The sequence below is a fragment of the Carcharhinus amblyrhynchos genome, chromosome 19, assembly GCF_965287045.1.
Source record: "Carcharhinus amblyrhynchos chromosome 19, sCarAmb.v2.hapA, whole genome shotgun sequence".
Taxonomy (NCBI): domain Eukaryota; kingdom Metazoa; phylum Chordata; class Chondrichthyes; order Carcharhiniformes; family Carcharhinidae; genus Carcharhinus; species Carcharhinus amblyrhynchos.
Window position 1 is genome coordinate 4,447,219 of NC_137342.1, and position 22,771 is coordinate 4,469,989.

Consider the following 22,771-nt stretch of genomic DNA (forward strand, 5'->3'; position numbering starts at 1 on the left):
AAGGATGCATTGAAGTGGTCATTCCATGTGCCACAAACGAGCCTGATTTCAGGACGCCATGGACACACACCCTTGTTGCCCGAAGAAAGTCATTCATCTTCTTCCAGCACAGGTCACTGATTCTCCATGCTGGTGCACAGGCGCTGACAGCAACTGGCACAGTCTCCCAGGCTGCACTGCCGGCCCGGCCCCTGGGTTGATACCCGTGTGTGGGGAGGCATGTTGCCCGCTTTTCTTCCACAGCATCCAGTAAATTCCCCCTCCCAGAACCATGGCATGGCTATTGTAGTGCCATCTCCTGACGTGACTACATGCAAGTCCATCGTTCATGCTTATATGCCACTCTCCCTTATTAACGCTGTACAGCTGTGGTCACTTTGGGAAAGCCACGTGCCCAGAGGTTCCATTTCAGCGGGTCTTTCACTGCACTGTATCGAAAAGTTGCAGTCTGTGGCTTGCCAGAAAAACTGGTGTGAATAATTTCCGATTTCTCGGTCATTCAGCCCTTAGATTTTGTTTGGAAAGACTGCGCCCAAGTATTTAACTTTTGTTTTAACTTCATTACACACAAAGTAATTAACCTCTGACTTAGTTACACACAAAGCATTCAAAAGGCATCAAAACCTTAAAACATCCAAGTTCACAATTCAGACTTACAGATACTACCAATGACAAGGTGAATTGATCAGATTTCCCCCTGATGGACTTAGTTCCAATCTTTCTGAGTCCCAGAATTGGGGGCGTGTTACTTCTTCTACACTGATTGATCCCAGGTTACTGTTGTCAATGTCAGTTTGTCTCTTCTTCTTACACAGAGCCTGCTGGCAACTTGATCATGCTTCCAGTAACGTACACACTGGATAGGCATTAATTTATCACTGCCTTTTGTTCATGATACATAGATCCTACAGAGCAGGAGGCCATTCGGCCCATCAAGTCTGCACTGACCACAAATTCACCCAGACACTATCCCTATTATTTACCCTAGCTAATCCCCCGACGCTAAGAGGCAATTTAGCATTGCCAATCCACCTCTTCGGACTGTGGGAGGAAACCGGAACACCCGGAGGAAACCCATGCAGACACAGAGTGAACATGCAGACTCCACACAGACATTGACCCAAGCCTGGAATCAAACCCAGATCCCTGACACTGAGGCAGCAATGCTAACCAGCTGTGCCGCCCTGTGCATTGTGCCTGTGTCAGGTGTCCTAATTCTCTCAGGAGTATGGCACACAGGGGTCTGTATTCAATCACTGTCTGCCCAAGGCACAGAAAAAGCCATTGTCCATAGCTGCACATCCTGTTCTTTGCTGCTCCTACAGTTCTTAGCCTGATACAGAGTTAGCCCTTTTAACCATCAGACTTTGCTGGTGTCTTTATGAATACCCATCAGGCTACACTTAAATGCCCTCTGAAATGACCTAGCATGCTACTCAAGACAAGCAGGGATAGGCAACAAACGTAGGTCCAAATCCTATTTGCTGTTTTGGTTGCACCTCAGACATAATGGGCTCCGAGGTCTCTTCCAACTTTGTCCATTGCTTATTCCTTAGAACTAGCCAATCAGTGACAGTTTTCCCATTGTTCTCAAATTTGCTTTTTCCAAATTCTCCCTTTTCAAAAAAAATTTCATCGCCAAGTCTACAATAAATGGTATATTAATCAGTCTTAACATATTGAGTAAATTAGGACTTGGATTTTTTGCAGTCTTGATGCCATTTTCCACTCCTACAATTATGACTATGAGGACTAAGCCAGTGCAGATCATTTCTAAATTAAATATAAACTTAAAGGGTAGGATTTTCCAAACTAATGGCCAAGCATCAGGTTCCGGCTGCAAACTGGCATGTTTCTCTCCAGAAACACAGCCAGGTTTTCTCATCAGACCATCTGACACTCTGCATGGTTTGCATAGTCCCTCTGGTGGACTGGGGCTTGATAAAGCTGGCAAGGCTGGTTCCTCAGAAATCAGGGTGACCTAACCCAAAAGTTAAGATAAAGGCCCCAATCTTTGCCCCCACAGAAAATTGGAACCATCTCACTGGAATCAGGCACCCGCCCCCTGGGCATTGGGCCCCACCCAGACATCGGGATTCTTGGTGGACACCCAGACCCTTGGATGCAGAGGGGTGCTCAGAGATTAGGGCACACCACCCTGACCCCTCCCCCCCATACTCACAGAGCAGGTACCTCCCCAGATCACTCGAAGATCAGGGTACCCCCATATTGCGCTACTGGGTGAACCCCCCTCCCACACAGGCATTGCGCTTCTCCTCCTTAAAACGCTTTCAACAAGTTGGTCCCATCGGTGTGACATCATAATATTTGAAATCATGCAAATATGGTTCATACCCAGATCATGTCACTGGTAGGTGGGGTGAGGAAGATCTCAACTTACGGGGATAGGATCTGGGAGGGATTGTTGTCAGTGCAGACTTGATGGGCCGAATGGCCTCTTTCTGCACTGTAGGGATTCTGTGATTCTTCTATGAACTTGAGATCTTCCTGACGCAAATTCCATTATGGCCCTCTTGTGAAATTTAACAGCCATAACAGGAGTTTTTTTATTTATTAGTTACAAGTAACAACGCTTACATTAACACTGCAATGAAATTACTGTGAAATTCCCCTAGTTGCCACAGTCCAGTGCCTGCATCTCACCAGCAAGTCTCTCACAATGTGGGAGAAAACCGAAGCATCCGAAGGAAACCCATGCAGTCACGGGGAGAACGTGCAAACTCCATAGTGACCCAAGCCAGGAATCGAACCCAGGTCCCTGACACTGTGAAGCAGCAGTGCTAACCACTGTGCACCATGCCACCCTGATTTGTGCCCACAGAGAATAGGCATGTAAAATCACACCCAAAATGTTTATTACATGCAGAAAGCAGTTAATGCCATGTCAACAACAGTATTTTCGCTGTGCCAAATACCACAGGCAGCTGCAGCTAGCAAATGTCTTTGTTTTCAGCATTATTTTTAAGAATGTGGCAAATGCTGTGGACAGGAGATATTTATCACCAAACACACATACGTGAACTCACTTAAATAGTTTCTTATCTGAAGAAATTGAGTTCTGACTTCTGCATTTCACTGGGGTACAAGAAACAAGTTAATGTATATTTGGAACTGATGTGCGGCTAACCCAGCCCTGAATAACGCAAGCATTCAGGGTGACAAAGAGCACAAGCCAGCATGGAAATCTGCAATGATAAGACGCTGGTCTTCAAAGTTATGGTCAACAAATAATTCCCCGTGTAATGACATTGTGCTCGTGATTGTAAACTCAGCTTACTCACAATTCAAAAGTGATGGTCAGTCTGGAGGTGGGAGATTCAGGAAATGTCATTAAGCCTGTGCCAGTGTTAAAGTTATAGAATTATTGAAAAATACAGCCCTGAAGGAGAACATCTGATCCTTTGTTTGACATTAATGATTGGCCAATCGTTTCAAAACGGTGACAACTTGTCTATCAAGCTACCTCATGCTCTGAGCCACGACGTCTTAATGATGAGGCAGTGTGGCGGCAGAGATGGAAAGAAAAGGAAGCATATCTTGCACTCTGGATCCCACTACCTTGTGGCACATTCTGAAGTTTAAAGTTTAGTTATTAGTCACAGCTAAGTCCTATATTAACACTGCAATGAAGTTACTGTGAAATTCCCCTAGTTGCCACAGTCCAGCGCCTGTTCGGGACAATGCACCTAACCAGCATGTCTTTCAGAATGTGGGAGGAAATCGGAAAACCCAGAGGAAACCCAAGCAGACATGGGAAGAACGTGCAAACTCCAACAGACAGCGACCCAAGCTGGGGATCAAACCCTGGTTACTGACATGTGAAACAACAGTGCTAACCACTGTGCTCTGTGCCACCCCCAATGCCCCGTGCCCAAAGGTCTGTGGGTTCAGAAGAAACTCATGACCTTGAGTTTCATCATTGAATCAAGGGACAGCCAACAACCTGTTCTTTAAAAGAGCTGTCCAAATATTCACAGTTCGCTGCCCTTGTCCTGTAAATTTAAGCACTGATCAAATTCTCATTTGAAAGTTACTAGACAATTTAGCATAACTGTAGTGTTCAATTGTTTTAAGTAAGATTATGAGAGTCTGTTTACAGTTGATGCTTGAGTGGTTAAGCCTAGGTGTGGACTTACAGAAAACTACACAAAGTTGTGGAAACAGCTGGGTGCTAGAGCTGGAGCCAGGAGAAGACATTTCAATATACAATGAATAAAACCCATTACACACAGAAGCTGAAATTTTCTGGCTGTTCCCACTGGTGGGATCTTCCAGTCCTGCCGACAGTGAACCCCTACTGCAGTAATTCTTGTTCTTGCAGGTCGAACCAAGTAAACAAACTTAAATTACGTTCGGACAAAGAAAAAGGGGGCGGCTCCCCAAAAGGAGGGGGAACGGCCCCAACGGAAACAAAAAGTACAAAGGAAACTTAGGATGAGTCAAATCAAAATGTGATTATCGGGATCTATAAGGCACCTCAGCCCCACCCCACAGACAGAGCCAGAACCAGAATATCCTGTCAACGGCCAATGTTAGGCTGCCTTCCTGCTGGCACAACACCCCATTGGGGGTTTTGGGGGGTGGTGGTGGAGCCATGGGAAATCCCACCTGTAAAGTAAAACTACTGTTATCTCTGCATAGATCTGGTATAAAATATATAGCAATCACTCTTTGAAATATTTTTATCACCTGTCACCGCTGGTTCTTTTGCCAATCATCTTAAATGTGTGCTATGTTTGCCAACATTCCTGCCACTAAAAACTGTATTTTTTTTACTTTTATCAAGATCATTCATAATTTTGGACACCTCTATCAAATATCCTGGAACTCGCTGCTGAGGGAAATGGTGGAAGCAGATACGATAGTGAGTTTTAAGGGGCGTCTGGACAAATACACGAATAGGATGGGAATAGAGGGATATGGTCCTTGGAAGGGCAGCGGGTTTTAGTTCAGTCAGGCAGCATGGTCAGTGCAGACTTGGAGGGCTGAAAGGCCTGTTCTTTTCTTGTTCTATCTCTTTAAGCTTCTCAAGGAAACTAACCAGTTTCTTTAGTCTTGCCATGTAACTGAGTCTTTTATTCCAGATGCTATTACAGTAAATGTTTTCTGCAGCCTCTCTAAGACCCTGATAATATTAAAGAGTAATGACTCTAATACTAATCTATGAGGTCACCACTTCACACTTTCCACCAATCTGACAATCAATTGTTCATCAAAACTATTTGCTTTTTGTCTCTTAGCCAATATTGTACCACGCGGCTCCTGTCTGTTTCATCCCAGTGCATAGTTAGTCATTTGGTGTTGGATCTGCTCATGGTCTGAGGTGCAGCTTCAATGTTTACAATGCTTCTGTTCACTGTCCCTGACAGTGTGACATTAACAATGGCTTTGTAGTGCTGCCAATGACCATACCTTGCGTCCAGACATACGAAGTGAAGCAAATCCCATATTTTCATCACAGACCTGAATTTGCCGCTGAAAAGGAACACATAAGAACATAAGAAATAGGAGCAGGAGTAGGCCATCTAGCCCTTCGAGCCTGCCCCGCCATTCAATAAGATCATGGCTGATCTGTCGTGGCTCAGTTCCACATTCCCGCCCTCTCCCCATAACCCTTAATCCCCTCTCTTATCAAGAACCCATCAACCCGCGTCTTAAAAATATTTAGCGAGGTAGCCTCCACCGCTTCAACGGGCAGAGAATTCCAGAGATTCACCACCCTTTGAGTGAAGAAGTTCCTCCTCAACTCCGTTCTAAACCGCCCCCCTTTATCTTGAGGCTGTGCCCCCTAGTCCTACTATCCTTTCTGAGCGTGAAGAGTCTCTCCACCTCTATCCTTTCCATCCCATTCATCATCTTATACGTCTCAATGAGATCTCCCCTCATTCTTCTAAACTCTAATGAGTACAAGCCTAGTTTATTCAGCCTCTCCTCATAGCTCAACCCCCTCAACTCCGGCATCAGCCTAGTAAACCTCCTCTGCACTCCCTCCAAGGCCAAAATATCCTTGCGTAAGTACGGCGCCCAAAACTGCACAAGTACTCCAGCTGCGGCCTCACCAATGCCCTATACAGCTGCAGCAAGACCTCCCTACTTTTATATTCAATCCCCCTCGCTATGAAGGCCAGCATCCCATTCGCCTTCCTGACCACCTGCTGCACCTGCAAGCTGGGTTTTTGCGACTCATGCACAAGGACCCCAAGGTCCCTCTGCACCGTCGCCTGCTGCAGTTTTTCGCCACGTAAGTAATAATCCTTCCTACCATTATTCCTACCAAAGTGGACCACCTCGCACTTGCCAACATTAAATTAAAACACAATTCACAGCTTCAACTTTTGCCATCACTCCCTTCAACATTCAACACTTAGGCACACCGAAAGTAGACAATGATTCATTGAAGCAATCATATCTTAGTAAGCTACCTATCACTGACAGGTGAGGGACAGCAATGAGAATGATAAACAACCATTCCTCAGAAATCTCTGGATGCTGTCTGGAGGATACAGACTTCAATATAAAACAGAAGCTGGGATTTGTGAACTTATAGAGGGTGCTTACCAGTCACTGGGAATGTGAACATTTCTTTGTCTCTCAAATCCAGGCAGATTTCAGCTGGCGATGCAATGGCTCTTACAGTGAAGCTTGCTTTGACAATTTTTTGCATTAGAGAACTTATGAATGCTTAATTGCTGACACATTTCCATGGGACAAATCACTGCATCTGTTGCACTTGCTGAGATGACCATTTTAAATGTAGACAATGGGCTGCACGGTAGCACAGTGGTTAGCACTGCTGCTTCACAGCTCCAGGGACCTGGGTTCGATTCCCGGCTCGGGTCACTGTCTGTGTGGAGTTTGCACATTCTCCTTGTGTCTGCGTGGGTTTCCTCTGGGTACTCCGGTTTTCTCCCACAGTCCAAAGATGTGCGGGTTAGGTTGATTGGCTATGCTAAAATTGCCCCTTAGTGTCCTGGGATGTGTAGGTTAGAGGGATTAGCGGGTAAATGTGTAGGGATATGGGGATAGGGCCTGGGTGGGATTGTGGTTGGTGCAGATTCAATGGGCCGAAGGACCTGTTTCTGCACTGTAGGGTTCTATGATCTGCAACAGCTATAATAGGGTCATCTTTCAGGACGGTTATCAATCAATTGTTGCTGTGAAGTCTCAAATTGAAGCAAGACCAGTGGTCAGATTATAGCACCTTCAATGTAAGAAAACATTACTGCTTCACCAGAGCTTGATGCTGAAGCAACTGAAGGCACACCTACCAATGGGTTGAATGGTTAAAATCGGGAATGCACAAGAGGTCAGAATTAGAAGGGTACAGACATCTCGGAGCTCTGGGGGTGGAGGAGATTACAGAGGCACCACTATAACCAGTTACGTCATTGCTCACATACCTCTCTGCTATCTACAACTCAGTGTGAACTCTGAACAGTGACCAACAGATGCCCGACAAGTTAGGAATCCACTCAACGACTCACTCTCACCTTGATCATACCTCATTTGTCATGGAAGCCACAATGATTCTGTAGTACTTTTTATGACTTTTCTGAAGAGCAGGATCAATGGTAACCAATCTGCCAGCACCCAAAAGCAATGTGGCAATGACCAAACAATCTGTTTTAGTGATGCTGGTGAGGGATAAATATTTGCCAGAACACCTTGGAAAACCTGCCTGCTCTGCTTTGAGGGGCCCTTTGCATCCACCTGTAAGGTCTTGCTTTAACATCTCATCCAAAGGATGGCACTTCTGACAACGTAGAGCTCCCTCAATACTAGTGTTGGGTAGGTCAATAAAAAATGAGAAACAGGAGAGTTTTATGGTTGGTTTTAAAGCCTAGAGAGAGAGGAAGATGGCACTTTGAACACAGCTTTGCGACTGAGGAGAGTGACGGTTGTGCGCACGCGCTCACTGACTTTCCGCGCGACCTGCGCGGTGCCGGCTGGCGGCCGGCCCTGGGAGGTTCGGGGCTTGCGCGGTGCCGGCTGGCGGCCGGCCCTGGGAGGCTCGGGGCCTGCGCGGTGCTGGCAGGCGGGTGGGCGGTCGGCCCTGGGAGGCTGGGGGCCTGCGCGGTGCCGACAGGCGGGCACGCGGGCGGGCGGCCCGGGGCGGAAGTGGCAGCGGTCTCTCGGCGAACGACTAGCGGTGACACTAGGGCTAGTGGGGGAGGGGGTGAGAGGGACCCAGGTAACCGGGGCCGGCAGGAACCGGGGCCTAGACCGTTCGCGGGAGGTGACCTGAAGTGCTGCCCAAAGATCAGCCCGGGGCGGGGGGGGGGCGGACGGCAGTTGGAAAGCCGTTGACCGTTGCCGGGGTAACGGGCCGAGCTGGGCTGGGAAGCTGGTCTGTGGCGGGTGTGGGGGATCGGCAGCTCTATATCCAGTCGCCTCTCCACTGACACTCGGCAACCAGCCGGCTTCGGTGAGTTCTAGAAGCGCCTTCCCTTAGCTGTGGCTGGGAGGTGAATGATCCGGGTGCCAGGGCAAACATGAGAGAATCTCCTCCATTCGCATATATTCTCCGTTTAAACCTACTACAACAACTTCCCTTTAACTCATGTCCATCTGCGCTGCCCACTTTGATTTCAGTTCTGTTTTCATCTCGGTAGCGTGTCCAATTTGAAAGCAAATTGAGGAAAGTTAAGAGAAAACAAAATGCTAAAATCGGACAATGTCACCTTAAAGCTGTTCGCTTTTCTCTAGTTGGAATACACAGAACTGAGACTTACGGGAACTCAATGTCGGTCTTCCTTTATGAGAAGTGTAATCCTTCCTTGCCCAAAGAATAACTGGATAAAAATCAGGACAGTTTTTTTTATTCCTACGTGGAATGTGTACATCATTGGCAGGGCCAGCAATGCCCAACCCGATTGCCTTAAAACCAACAACCTCTTCCACCTAGGAGGATAAGAGCAGCAGACACATGGTTTAAAATTTGTTTATTAGTGTTACAAGTAGGCTTACGTTAACACTGCAATGAAGTTACTGTGAAAATTTCCCAGTCACCACATTCTGGTGCCTGTTCGGGTACACTGAGGGAGAATTTAGCATAGCCGTTGCACATACCCAGACTGTGGGAAGAAACCGGAGCACCTGGAGGAAACCCACACAGACCTGGGGAAAACATGCAGACTGTGCACAATGACCCAAGCTGGGAATCAAACCTGGGTCCCAGGTGCTGTGAGGCAGCAATGCTAACCACTGTGCCATCTGAGATGGGATTTTATGGTTTTGGGATGAGCAAGGCCTTAAAATCCCACCCCAAATTTCCCTCACTACTACCTTCAAGTTACATGCCATCCTGACTTGGAAATATATCGCTGTAGTTGGCTCAAGATCTTCGAACTCCTGTCCTAACAACACTGTGATGTACCTACCATGGATTGCACCAATTTCAGAAGGTGGTTCACCACCACAAATTAAGAACAGGCACTCAATGCCAACAACCCAAAAATGAATTTTTAAAAATCCTCAATTCACTGCACAACATAATCATATCAAAACTATACAAACATACACAAAATAAATTTCATAAGTAACAACCTGATCTCTAAGTGGGTAGGGTGGTGATGCTGTACTCAGATTTGGTGTGATTGTTCATTGATGCATGTCCTGTCCAGAAAGGGGAGGTTATGTGGAGGAGTGAGCTGCTCCCGGAGTTCTACTGGGTTATTCAAGTGGAGAAACAAAATAAACAGCCACTTGTACAGAGGTACACTATTGAAAGCTGAAGAGAAGAATTGTAGAACAGCCTTCCCTACAATTTTTTGATCCAGTAGAAAATTAATTCTAACAAAATGCAACCCTCTTTTCCAGAAGCTATTATAGTTCTATGGTTGTTGGTAGCGCTCCAATAAATTGCTAAAATTGCCACCTCCACACCTGAACTCAGGTAATAAAGTATAGTTGGGTCATTCAATATGGAGGCCATCAAAGACAATGTTTTAACTCGTCTGATTGTATATGCAGTTGATATTTCAGATGGAATCCAGAGTGGGAACTCTGATTTTTTTCCCCATCCCTATCCTCACCTATGCAGAAGCAAAGAAACTGTACCAAAGGCCCCATAAGGCTAAATCAGAAGACTGCCTGGCATGTATGGCTCGGTACTATAGTGCCAATAGAATCAGCTGCATATTAACTTTTTTAATTGTACGTCTCAATAATTTCTGTAACCTGAATAACGATGAGCCCATTATTTTAATGCTTATCTTTTTGGAACAGTTAATGGAAGTGATGAGCTGACTGTACTGATGCTTGTGTCTTTTTGTGACAGTTGATTTCAGGTGGCTTCAGGAAGGGAGGAATCCCATGCACTCAAAGTATTCTTAGGAGGGAATTATTTGTTTCCTGGTTTGTTGGATCGTCCTTTTCTAGCACAGACTTCTGGTCACCTGCAGTCTGCAATGGAGGCTTTGTCTAATCAGCCGTCTCCGCTAAATGCAGGAGCAGGCCTTTGTGGGACTGATACAGAGTTGCAGAAAATGTTAATTGATGAGCGAATGAGATGCGAACATCACAAAACCAACTATCAGACGCTGAAGGCTGAACACACAAGGTATGCTAAAAGCAAAACAAAATTGCAGATGCTGTAAATCTGATATTGGGAGTACTTGGCACTGGACATTTGACTATGGCCCTGTGGTTAGAAGGGCAATTCTGATAAGAATGGCAAGGTCTTGAAGAGCGTGTAGAAGTGGAAAATAGACTTCAGTGTTGTGGAAAAACAAGAAAAACTGGGGTTGCTTTCCTTAGGACAGGGAAGTTAAGGGGGGGATTTAATTAGTTAAGAAGGGTTTTGATCGAGTGACTAAAAAAAAATTGTTTCCACTGCTAGCAAAGCCTGTAATTAGAGGATACAGATTTTAAAATAATTGGCAAAAAGGACAAGAAGGTAAAAATTATTTTATCCAATGAACTTAGATCAGCAAGGAACAATCTTAAAACTTTGGTGCAAACAGATTCAGTCTTAAGTTTCAAAAGACAATTGAACAAATACATGACTATTTGGAAAGAGCAAGGGTATTGGACTAATTGAATAGCTCTTGTAAAGTGATGGGCAGAATGGCCTCCTGCTATGCTGCATGATTTTACTTGAAATGTTAAGACTGTATTAGGCCATTGAAGGATGTTCAAGGACAGGTTAGAAAGGACTCACTAACAATGTTCTTGCTGAGTTGTGTGCATGTCTGGCTGCCACTGCTTGGAAGGTACTGCACAGGTCTTGTTTTATAATAAATATAGAATCATAGAACCCTACAGTGCAGAAAGAGGCCCTTTGGCCCATTGAGTCTGCACCGACCACAATCCCATCCAGGCCCTACCCTCATATCCCTACATATTATTACCCACTAATCCCTCTAACCTAGGTATTTTAGGACACTAAGAGGCAATTTTAGCATGGCCAATCAACCTAACCCACACATCTTTGGACTGTGGGAGGAAACCAGAGCACCCGGAGGAAACCCACACAGACATGAGGAGAACTTGCAAGCTCCACACAGACAGTGACCCAAGCCGGGAATCGAACCCAGGTCCCTGAAGCTGTGAAGCAGCAGCATATCATGCAAACCATTTTAAAGGACATCTGAAAAAACTGGCAATGCACAACAGCTGAGCTTTAAAGGGAAGGGACATTGTTTACTGGGTGTGGTAGAAATATTAAATGTGTATTTTGCAAAGGTTTTGAAATTGATGCTCAATTATTAGATTAAAAACAATTGATTATAATAAATTAGCAATATTAAATTAGAAATTAAAATCTCAAAAATAGAGCAATGATATCCACTTGAGGATCTTTAAGGAAATGGGATACATGCTGTGTGAATGCATAACCTATATTTTCAATAGCTCTGGAATGGTTCCCATGGACTGGAAGGAGGCTACATGGTACACATTTTATAGGTCGATTAGTTTCACATCAGTTATAGGAAAGATACTTGAGAGAATCAGTAGGATGCAATATATGATCGCTAGGATAGACAGGAGCATATTAGTTACATACAACAGGGCTTCATAGAAAGGTCATGTCTTACAAATCTCGTATACTTTTTGAAGAAGTTACAACATTAGTAGACATTAGAAATCCAGCAGATTCTGGCTACTTAAACTTCTGAAGAGCATTTGATAAGATTCTCTAAAATTGAAGTCTATGTTATTGAACTAGATTGAGAACTGGCTGGCAGGATGTATACTGAAATTGTTATAGATGGATTTGGATCAGTTTGGACCCTGGTCACTAATAGTGTGCTTTAGGCATTGGTGTTGGAGATTATTGCTCTCTGCAAATTTTATTAATGATCTGGATGGAGGTGTGGAGTACAGGACTTGCAACTTTACTTCACAAGTCTTAGGACTATAAACAGTGCACTACTGGTTCAGGCAAATCTTAATGTGCTGAAAGATTGAGATTGTAACTGGTAAATTATGTTTAACTTGAACAAGTTCAGTATTATGCATGTGAACAAGCAGTGTGCTCAACTTTCAAACACCCATCAGGAAAAAGCAAAGAGGGAGTTATCTGAGATTCCAGTACTTAGATCTCTAAAGATATATAAATAGTCTTTCAATAGTACAAAACTTGAAAAAAAGAGAGATGTTTTGTCAAAGTTTTTATCTTTGATTTGATTCATTATTGTCACATGTATTAACATACAGTGAAAATTATTGTTTCTTGTTTCATACCATTCATAGAGAAGGAAACGAGAGTGTGCAGAATGTAGTGTTATGTCATAGCTAGGGTGTACAGGTTAAAGAGGGGTGAATTGTCTCAAGCCAGGACAGTTAGTGAGATTTTGCAAGCCCAGGCAGGTTGTGGGGGTTAAAGATAGTGTGACATGAGCCCGAGATCCTGGTTGAGGTCATCCTCATGTGTGCAGAACTTGATTATCAGTTTCTTCTCAGCAATTCTGCATTGTCATGTGTCGTCAAGGCCGTATTGGAGAAAGCTTACTTGAAGATCAGAGGCTGAATGCCCTTGACAGCTGAAGTGTTCCCCTACAGGAAGTGAACACCCCTGTCTGGTGATTGTCAAGCAGTAAGCATTCATTGGGTTCATCCATTTAGATAATAGAGTTGTGCAAAGGTGTGAAATATGAGACAGGCTTCTGAGGTGAATTAAAAATTGGCTAAGTAACAGAAATCAGAAAGTGTTCGTGAATGAATGTGACAGGGGCTACTAATGAGGTGACACGGAATGGTCATTACTATTTACGGATATTTAGGATTTTGGGATAGAAATGTGGCCCGATTTCTGCAGTTGGTTGTTGATGTGGTGCTGAAATACAAACATATCTAGCTAGATTAGGAAGGTCAGCTGTTACATGACAAACAGCATTTAATATGGAGAAGGAAGACTGAGGAAATGCAGTAAACAAAGGAAGCCTAAAACACACAGCTTTAGGCTATTGGGTAAAGGCCCTGGGGATATTCCTGAATTGTGCACTGAGACCAACAGCACAATGTGCAGCTGCTTTAAAAGAAGCTAATCAGAAAGTTTGTTGATGAATCATGAACGTAGAATTAGAAAGTGAGGAGAAATCTGCAGAAGATACTGATATGGTCAGGTGTGTAGTAGTTAGATACTGTACTATAGCAAAAACATTCAAATATTGGAGCGTTAATTCTAGCCTCTCGAGTAATCCTGATTTTAATTGATCCAGTAAAAAGTCTGACAACACCAGGTTTAAGTCCAACCGATTTAAACCTGGTGTTGTCAGACTTTTTACTGTGTTTACCCCAGTCCAATGCCGGCATATCCACATCATGACTTTAATTGATCCACCATTGAAGACCATGTCGTCAGCTGCCAAGGTACTAAGTTCTGGAATTCCCTTATTAAACTGCTCTGCCTCCCAATCTCTCGTATCTCCTTTCAAGATATTCCTTGAAATATCCCTTTGATCAAGCTGTTTGTCACCTGTCCTAATATCTCCTCATAGAATCATAGAACCCTACAGTGCAGAAAGAGGCACTTCGGCCCATTGAATCTGCACTGAACACAATCCCACCCAGGCCCTACCCCCCATATCCTACATATTTTACCCACTAATCCCTCTAATCTACACATCTCAGGACACTAAGGGACAATTTTATAGCATGGCCAATCAACCTAACCCGCACATCTTTGGACTGTGGGAGGAAACCGGAGCTCAGTGTCAGATTTTGCTTCACTATTCTCCTGTAAAGCATGGTGGAATGTTATTATGTTAGAGGGACTATATAACTGAAAATTGTTGTTGAGAGTATACAGAAGAGGAAAACTTTTGGATACTGTAAGCTCAATATCTGAGCCATGAAGAGGTTGAAGAACTTTGTGGTTGTTTATTCTGAAGAAGAAACAATTGGGGGATGAATATTCTTACTTATTCAAAATCTATCATATCACCTAATATTCAGTGATGAAACAAAACATTTTATCAGTCTGCATGCTTGAGTTCGTAGGGTCAATTTCAATTTGATGGATTATGGAATCAAAGTTGGTTGAAAGTAGCGCTCATTGGTGATTGCACCAGTGTGAAAAAAAGTTGAAATTTTGCTTGTTGCAGGTTGCAGGATGAATACACAAAAGCTCAGCATGAATTAAAACGACTAAACATGGATAAACAAAGCATCCAGGAGAAATTTCAGCTTCTACTAGCTGAACTGCGTGGGGAGTTATTAGACAAAACAAGGGAGCAAGAGGAATTGAAAATGCAGGTGAGGTGACCAGTTTTTTGAACAAAAAATTACTACTGTATTAAAATCAGGCAATAGAAAAAAATTGGTATAACTGTGAATTATAAAATAGGTTTCTGAAAATATTGGTTACGTATGAATGTGCATGTGAACATACAAATTAGAAGCAGGAGGAAGCTACTCAGCTCCTCATGCCTTCTCTGCTATTCAATGAGATCATGACTGATCTGATTGTAACCTCATCATCACATTCCCACCTACCCCTTGCTTATCGAGAATTTACCTCACTCTGCTTCAAAAATATTCAAAGACTCTGCCTTTGCTGCCTTTTGAAGAAGAGAATTTCAAAGACTCACTACCCTGCGAGAGAAAGAAAAATCTTCTCCTCTGTTTTCAATGGGTGACCCCTTATTTTTAAACAATGTTCCCAGTTCTAGATTCTTCCACAAGAGAAAACATCCTTTCCACATCTTCCCACTTAAGACCCCTCAGGATCTTATGTTTCATGCAGGTATGAGAAAGCAAGAAGGGAAATGTGTGCATTTATATAGTAAGGAGAACTAAGAACCTGAGAGCATTCTTGTCCCTGACATGCTCTGTCACTGCAATAGAAATAAATAAAAGCAGATAATTAGTTAACTAAACTAGAGAGCGAGTGGAAGATATAGTATTCTGGCAGACCACAAAATAACTTTTTTTATATGGTGCTTTTCACGAAGTCAGGAGTTCCAAAGTACATTATAGCAATTAAGAACTAGTGAAACATAAACAAAAAACATTGAAAACAGTCAGCAAGCCAGGCAGGTTTGTGAGGAGAGAGAAACAGAATTAATGGGGCGATTCTCCCATCCCGACGCACATGTTTTTGGCGCATCAGGATGGGAGAATTGCATGTCGGCCATTTTGCGGGATTCGTGCATGCGTTCCTGATGCATGCATGTCTCCCACAGCCAGAGAACAGTTGCAGTCAGGGCTGTGCTGGAAACTAGCAGGAAGAGAGGTAAGTCATTTAAATCTATTTTTAATGTATTTTAAATGTGATTATTGTGCTCGGCACAGAACTTGCCAGGCCTGATAGCATCTCCCATCCTGCCAGGCACTCCGGCAGGGTTTAGAGTAGCTCCCCACACTTTGGGAACTAGTAGAAGTGAAGGGGGAGCATGCGGGGCCCCAGGGGATTGGGTGGTGGGGGGTGGGGCTCTCTGGGCATGGGCACCTTGGCAGTGCCAGCCTGCACTTCCTGGCAATACCCACCGGACATCAGGCTGTGCCAAGGGATTGGGGCCTATTGTGGACGAGGCCTGAGGGGGGAGATTGGCGGAGATGAGGGTTCCTCTGGCACTCTGCAGACAGGATTGGTCGGGGCTGGAGGGACGCCAGCGATCGGGGTGGGCTGGGGTTGTGGGGGGCCGTTGCCTCTCTTGGAGAGGGTCTGCCTCCCGTCGTGGGGGGGTGGGGGGGATCATCTATTGGGATAAGGGGAATGGGGGGATCGTCACTGTTGAGGTGGAGGAGTTGGAGGGGATCGCCATTGCTGGGTGTTTGGAAGTGGGGGTGGGGGCAGAACATTGGGGCGCTCCTGTGTGGTGGGTAGTGGTCGGGGATTGCACACAGGGATCGTGGGAGGGGGTCCTGGGCTGGCCAGTCGTCAAACTGGCCAGCAAGTGGAGAGACTGACAGATTGGGGCCACTGTGCATGCGCAGAATTCCAGAACTGTCAGACTCTGGGTGTGAGAAGGCTCCGCCCCCTGAGCTTTTAATGAGATTCACAATTGTGACCTCGGATTGCACAGAGTGGGGAAATTCCTGTCTGAAGTTGCACTGAAAAACAGTCATGATCTCGACCAGTTTTCCTGCCAATTCAGCATTTTTGGGAGAATCACCCCCAATATTTCAGATCAGTGACCTTTAATCTGAACAGAGAAGAGTCATGTGGCTGATTCTGAACATCAGATGATTGGGTTTTAAAGAATGATGGGAAAAACTTAGTTCTCCTTTTGGCTAAGATCAAGTGTAGTATTGACATGCTGTGCTTGGTTGAAGTCATTATGTTACATTTCAGCTTCATTTGAAGCAATTTTTAAAAGCGGCATCTCAGCCTTTTGGCTAAGATGCAAATGAGATCAAGCCTTGGAGGAGGAGCTATGCCTACTCCAATCAGCTTGGATCATGTAGATCAAGCCCATGACAGGAGGTGAGAGCCCTGTCTTGTCAGCTTGGATCGAGAATGCCTCAACTTGTTGAGACTTTGAATCGGACTTGATTGGATTGAATTAGAATAAAAACAAAGAAGGTGATGTGCAGACAATTTTGGTTAAGATGTTAAACCCCCTTTCCCTCTCTGAGGGGGTCTAAAAAAATACGATTTTGAGGAAAAGCAGGGGGTTCACCAAGTGTCCTGACCAATATTTGTTTTTTCCTCAAATAACATATCTAAACCCAGATATCACATTGTTATTAATAGAATCTTATTGTGTCAAACTTGATTGTTGTATAATCCTGCATTACTAGTTTGAAAGCACTTTATTAGCTTTGAAATGCTTTGATACACCTTGACATGATGAAAAATAAGTTCTTTAGGAAACATTAAAGGGAAGGTACATTGAGAACATACAAGTGGCAAAACGTGGAATGGCTTTGTGGGAAGATTGCAGAAAGCAAAAATCTTGGAAATTATTGGATGCTGCAAAAGGTACATTGAGAGATTTTTAACAGTTACTTCTGGATCTAGCAACATATTTTAAAATACATATAGTTATTTTGCTATTTATACTGTAGGGCAAATTGTGATGCTTAATATTTCTGATGTCACAGTTGATTCATTTATCTGTTAATTGCTCCTAAATTTATTGGTAATTAAAGTTTAAAAAAAACTTCACTGCTTTATATGAGAAAAGGAAAATGCTGGCGAGGATAAGACTGTATGTGAATCTGCTTTTTGGTGAAATTCATAAGCAGTTCTTATGGATTGAATTACAAACTTGTGAAGAATTCAATGTGTGATTTAGGAATCTTGAAGATAGCATAGCTCTGTGAAAATGGTTCCACTGATCAGATGCTAGAGAGTAAAGATTTTGATTTCTCTAAGGGATTTCAGAAATCTGGCTGACAAATAAAAAGAGTGGGTGATAAAATCATAATGCTTGTGACTGACTTTACCAGAAACCTAATTATATTATAACTTAACCAAAAGAATGCGGCAAATATAGAAACCTGGCCATGTCTATAAACAGAAGAAATAGGTATTAAGCAAAACCATTCTTTAGTATAACTCCACATTCTTCATCTGATATTCTCTCTATGTTCACTCTCATTGCTGGCAGGTATTAACACCCCAAAAGCTGGAGCTTCTAAAAGCACAAATCCAACAAGAGCTGGAGGCACCGATGAGGGAGCGCTTCAGGAAACAGGAGGAGGTGGGAATGAAGAAAAATCTATCTATTAGAAATTTTGTTGGAATTACTAAAATGATATGCTTATTTGATAAATGTATAAAATTGGAGATCTTTCAATGTTTTAGGAAGCTGAAAGGTACAGAGCAGAATACAATAAGTTGCGTTACGAATACACTTTCCTAAAATCAGAACTTGAGCATCAAAAGGAAGAGTATGAGCGGCTCTTGGATGAGAAGGTGATCCGATTTGAAGCTGAGGTCAGTCTTCTACCTGAACGGTTCCACTATAAATTCCTATTTGCAAAGTCATTCAGTTTGTTTCAGGTCCGATTGTGAATGCTGATATCTGTTGTCAAATAATCATTTTGATTCTGTTGCATGCAGTAACCCACTAGGATTCTTGTGTTCGGCCACAAAATTCTATTCCTGACCTCTGGAAATTTCCCAAGCTTTTTGCCCAGTATCAATTACCTGCCAATTAGTGCTATTTGTTTTTAGTAAACATAACTACCTTGATTCCCTAGAATCAGAGAGGAATTTATTACAAGGATATTTATCTGTGAGCATCTGTTTCTCCCCATAATAACATCATAAGCTTCAGCACACAATTGGGTACCTAGGAGCAGGAGTAGGACTTTCAGCTCGCTAAGCCTGCTCTGCATATGATAATGGCTGATTGGGCACTTCAGTGGTTCAATACACACCATCCCCATAACCCTTTACGTTATTGTTAGTCGGAAATCTATCAATCTCTACCTTAAACATACTCAATGACCGAGCTTCCATGGCCCCCTGGTGTAGAGATTCACAACCCTCTGTAAAGAAATTTCTTCTCATCTTGGTCCTAAGTAGCATCTCACTTATTTTTAAATAGTGTCCCCTGGTTCTTATCTGCATTTGTCTTGCATATTCCTTTTAAATATTTTGTAGGTTTCAGTGAGATCGCTTTTTGTTCTTCGAAACTCTTGAGAATACAGGCCTTGTTTGCCCAATCTCTCATCATATCACAGTCCCACCATCCCTGGAACAAGTCTGATGAATCTATTTTGCACTCCCCCTATGGGAATAATATTCTTCTGAGGTAAGGGGACCTAAAACTGCACACAATACTCCAGGTGCAGTCTAACCAAGCTTCTATACAATTGAAGCAAAACTTCACCATTCCTCTACTCAAGTCCTCTTGCGATTGAGACTAACATTCCATTAGCTTTCCTAATAGTTTGCTGCACCTGTGTTCTATCCTTCAGAGACTTATGGACAAGAATACCCAACTTTGCACATCTGATCCTTCTGCCAAAGTGGATTACTTCAGATTTTCCCACTTTATATTTCATCTCCCATGTTCCTGCCTAAGTCTGTCCAAAACCTGGGGCCCAAGTACTGATTTGCATGGTACTGCACTAGCCACAGCATGCCAACGTGAGAATGACCCATTTATTCCTACTCTCAATTTTCTGCCTGTTAGCCAATCCTCAATTCATGACAGTACGTAATCTCCTATCCCATGTCCTTTTATTTTGCGACATCCATCGACGCTCCTTTGTCAATTTTATCATCCTCAAAAAGCTCCAAGTTCACTAAACACGATTTCCCATTTGCACATCTATGCTGATTATGCCCAGATTCTAATTATCGAAGTGTCTATTTATCACATCCTTTGTAATAGATTCTGGCATGTTCTCTACTACCGATGTAATCTCTCCTTCGTTTTTTAAATATTTTCTCCCTTTATCTGATATGAAAAATAATGGGGTTTTTGCTTAATGGGCTCTGTTTGCAGCTTTTTTTATCCTTAAATATTTTCTCTTTTTATATTTACATTTCAAACATAGATTAACGTTTTACTGAATTCCCATCCTGATGACTCAACTAGCAGCATATTGTTGCAGTGATGTTAATGATACTGAGGAGATTACCCCTCCCTTCATATCTGACATGATGGTGATTTTGGATTTCCTCAAACTGAGGGTGCAAGTTGAGAAGATGGAAACATAGCTCCATTCATTCTTTCAAGCCTACTCCATTATTCAATAAGATCATGGCTGAGCTGGTTGCAGTCATAGCTCTAATTTCCTGTCTGCACCAAATAACCCTTGACCTCCTGTCTAACAAACAGCTATCTAATTGAGCGTTGAATAAATTCAATGACCCAGCCTCCATTACTTTTTGGGGAACAGAATTCCACATTCTAAGAATCTCACCAAGGAAAAAAAAATCTGTTAATCTCTATCTTAAAAGGGAGACTTTTAAAAAAAATTATGTCCCCAAGTTCTAGCTCCCCCCACATGGTGAAACATTCTCCCAGTATTCACTTTATGTAGTCCCCTCAAGATCTAAAGATCACTTCTCATTTTCTAAGCTCCAATGGGTATGGATGGGTCTAACTTGTTCAACTTTTCTTAATGGTGCTTTTACAATGATGTTAGATAAGGAATTCTACTATAGGTGATCCCGTAATGATGAGAGAATTATGATTGTATGTCTTTATCTGGATGGTGTCTTGGATGAAGTTGCAGGTGATGTTGCTCTCAAGACATTGGTGCTCTTGTCCTTACCTGGTGGGTTGAATGGTGTTGGAGTGGAGCTCTCACTCCCCAAAGTTGTTGCATTCTATGAACCTGCTCTATTCAGGTTAAAGGGATGCCCTGAGATGAAGGGAGGCAATACAGTGCTTCTGTACCATGTTAAATTTGCATACTATTTTTCAATTATATATGTACTGCAGAAGGGATTAGTGACTATTTTGAACCAAAAGTGTTCATTCCCTTGAATGTATTTTTTAAATTTATGGTTCACAATTAAGAATTGATGTTTCTTGTTTTTTACCCTCATAACTGTGTTGATTTGGGTTTTATTGAGGTGGTTGGAGGCAAAGATATGTTATTGATCAAGGTTTGTATTGGGGAAGCCATTTCTCTTGTTCCTATGAGTTCAAAACGCAGGCCGAGTTGGCTCCAGATTAATCTAATTTTCCAGTCATTGAACCATCTGTCTCAGCATTCCTTTCTACATTTTTCTTCTCTCTCTATTTCTTCCTTGATGATAGATTCAAGCATTTTCTCTACTACAGAAGTTAAGTGAACGAGCCTATAGTTATCTGCCTTTTGTCTTTGTTACCGGCCTGTGAATTTGGAAGGAGAAATGATTGTCCGGTTTGTCAATTTGAAAAGATTTCAAACATCAGTGTGACTGGAAAAACACCAGCACACTGCCACACTTGAGTGAGTGTGTTCCAGTGCACTGACTAAAGAGCTTTAACCAGTTACACAGCCTGAATAAATATCATATCATTCACAGTGGGGAGAGGCTGTACACATGTTCTGTGTGTGGACGAGGCTTCAACTGATTGTCCACCCAAGAGATAGACAAGGACACCTACACCATGGAGAAACCATGGAAATGTGTAGACTGTGGGAAGAGATACAGAGCCCCATCTGAGCTGGAAGTTCATTGGTGTAGCCACACTGGGGAGAGGCCGTTCACCTGCCCTCAGTGTGGGGAGGGATTCAATCAGGTATTCAGCCTGCGGACACACCAGGCTTGGAGGGCCGAAGTGCCTGTTCCTGTGCTGTATTGTTCTTTGTTCTATGTTCCCTCTCTCTCTCTCCAGTTGTAGTGAATGGCATATATCTACCTTTCTCATTATCTCTTTTTATTCTTGTAGCTGATTGTGGTAGCATTATTTGATGTACTTGTATATAAAGGAGCCTGATTTTTAACTCTGGACACATGGTGGACATAAGGTAGCCTAGCTTTCCCAAAGTAAGGCCAGGGCTGTTTTAATTCTAGGCTCTCATTTAAATAGACCAGGCCAGATCCTGCCCAATTATTATATTAGTGATGAGGCTGACAGCATGTAGGAATGGTGGCTGGATTGGATTGGGATCGGTGGTTGCAGTGGAAGTGTCTTTCTTTGCATCCCCAAGCAATGATCCTGCTCTTCGTGACCCACAAGGAGACAATGTTTTCTTCTTTTAAAAAATCTTACTGACCAACATTTCTGGCTCTCATCTGGATCCACTTACTACTTGGTTCTTACAGCTTGGGGACCCTATCCCTGGCGATATCGACACTGGGCATTGGGCATGCTGCTCCTGATCAAACTGGAATACATAATTAGCACCCACATTTTGAATGTTATTGAGCTCCCTGTCTGCCTGGGGCAATGGTCCTCTGTGTCCAAAGCCTGACTGAGAGCAGGTGTGTGTACATCATGGATTGGTCAAGTAGATCATTGTTCTTGATTTTAATTCGAACACATGTCCTGTTCCTATCTGGCATATGGTGTTAAAAATGTTGTGAGAAGTCTGACAACACCAGGTTTAAGTCCAACCTATTTATTTGATAGTAAACTCACAGGCTTTCAGAGTTTGCCCCTTCGTCAGGTGAATGGACGGTTCTGGCCTCAGACAGAGCGTATAACAGCATAGACAGTTTACAGATTACTGTGCTGTTATATGCTCTGTCTGAGGCTAGAACTCTCCATTCACTTGACGAAGAGGCAAACCCCGAAAGCTTGTGAGTTTACTACCAAATAAATTGGTTGGACTTAAACCTGGTGTTGTTAGACTTCTTTCTGTGTTTACGCCAGTCCAACACCAGCATCTCCACATAGTTGAAAATATTGCTCAAGGTATTTTCTTTAAGAGCATTTAAATTCAGTCATCTTCAAAACAT

The 22,771-nt window shown here is 43.2% G+C and overlaps 1 protein-coding gene across 2 annotated transcripts in view; it reads left to right on the top strand.

Moving 5' to 3' along the window:
• Window positions 1-8,301: 8,301 nt before the first annotated feature.
• The window catches only part of cep83 (centrosomal protein 83), a 66,220-nt gene continuing 51,750 nt past the window's right edge, over window positions 8,302-22,771 (top strand). Inside the window, exons 1-5 of one of the 2 annotated variants that reach the window (XM_080207163.1) lie at window positions 8,302-8,446; window positions 10,301-10,582; window positions 14,571-14,721; window positions 18,024-18,116; window positions 18,221-18,352. In XM_080207163.1, coding sequence (XP_080063289.1) covers window positions 10,431-10,582; window positions 14,571-14,721; window positions 18,024-18,116; window positions 18,221-18,352 — 528 coding nt within the window. In that variant the 5' untranslated portion in view covers window positions 8,302-8,446; window positions 10,301-10,430. Of the gene's footprint in view, window positions 8,447-10,300; window positions 10,583-14,570; window positions 14,722-16,843; window positions 17,393-18,023; window positions 18,117-18,220; window positions 18,353-22,771 lie in introns of those variants that run through there. The other variant, XM_080207164.1, reaches the window with a different exon arrangement.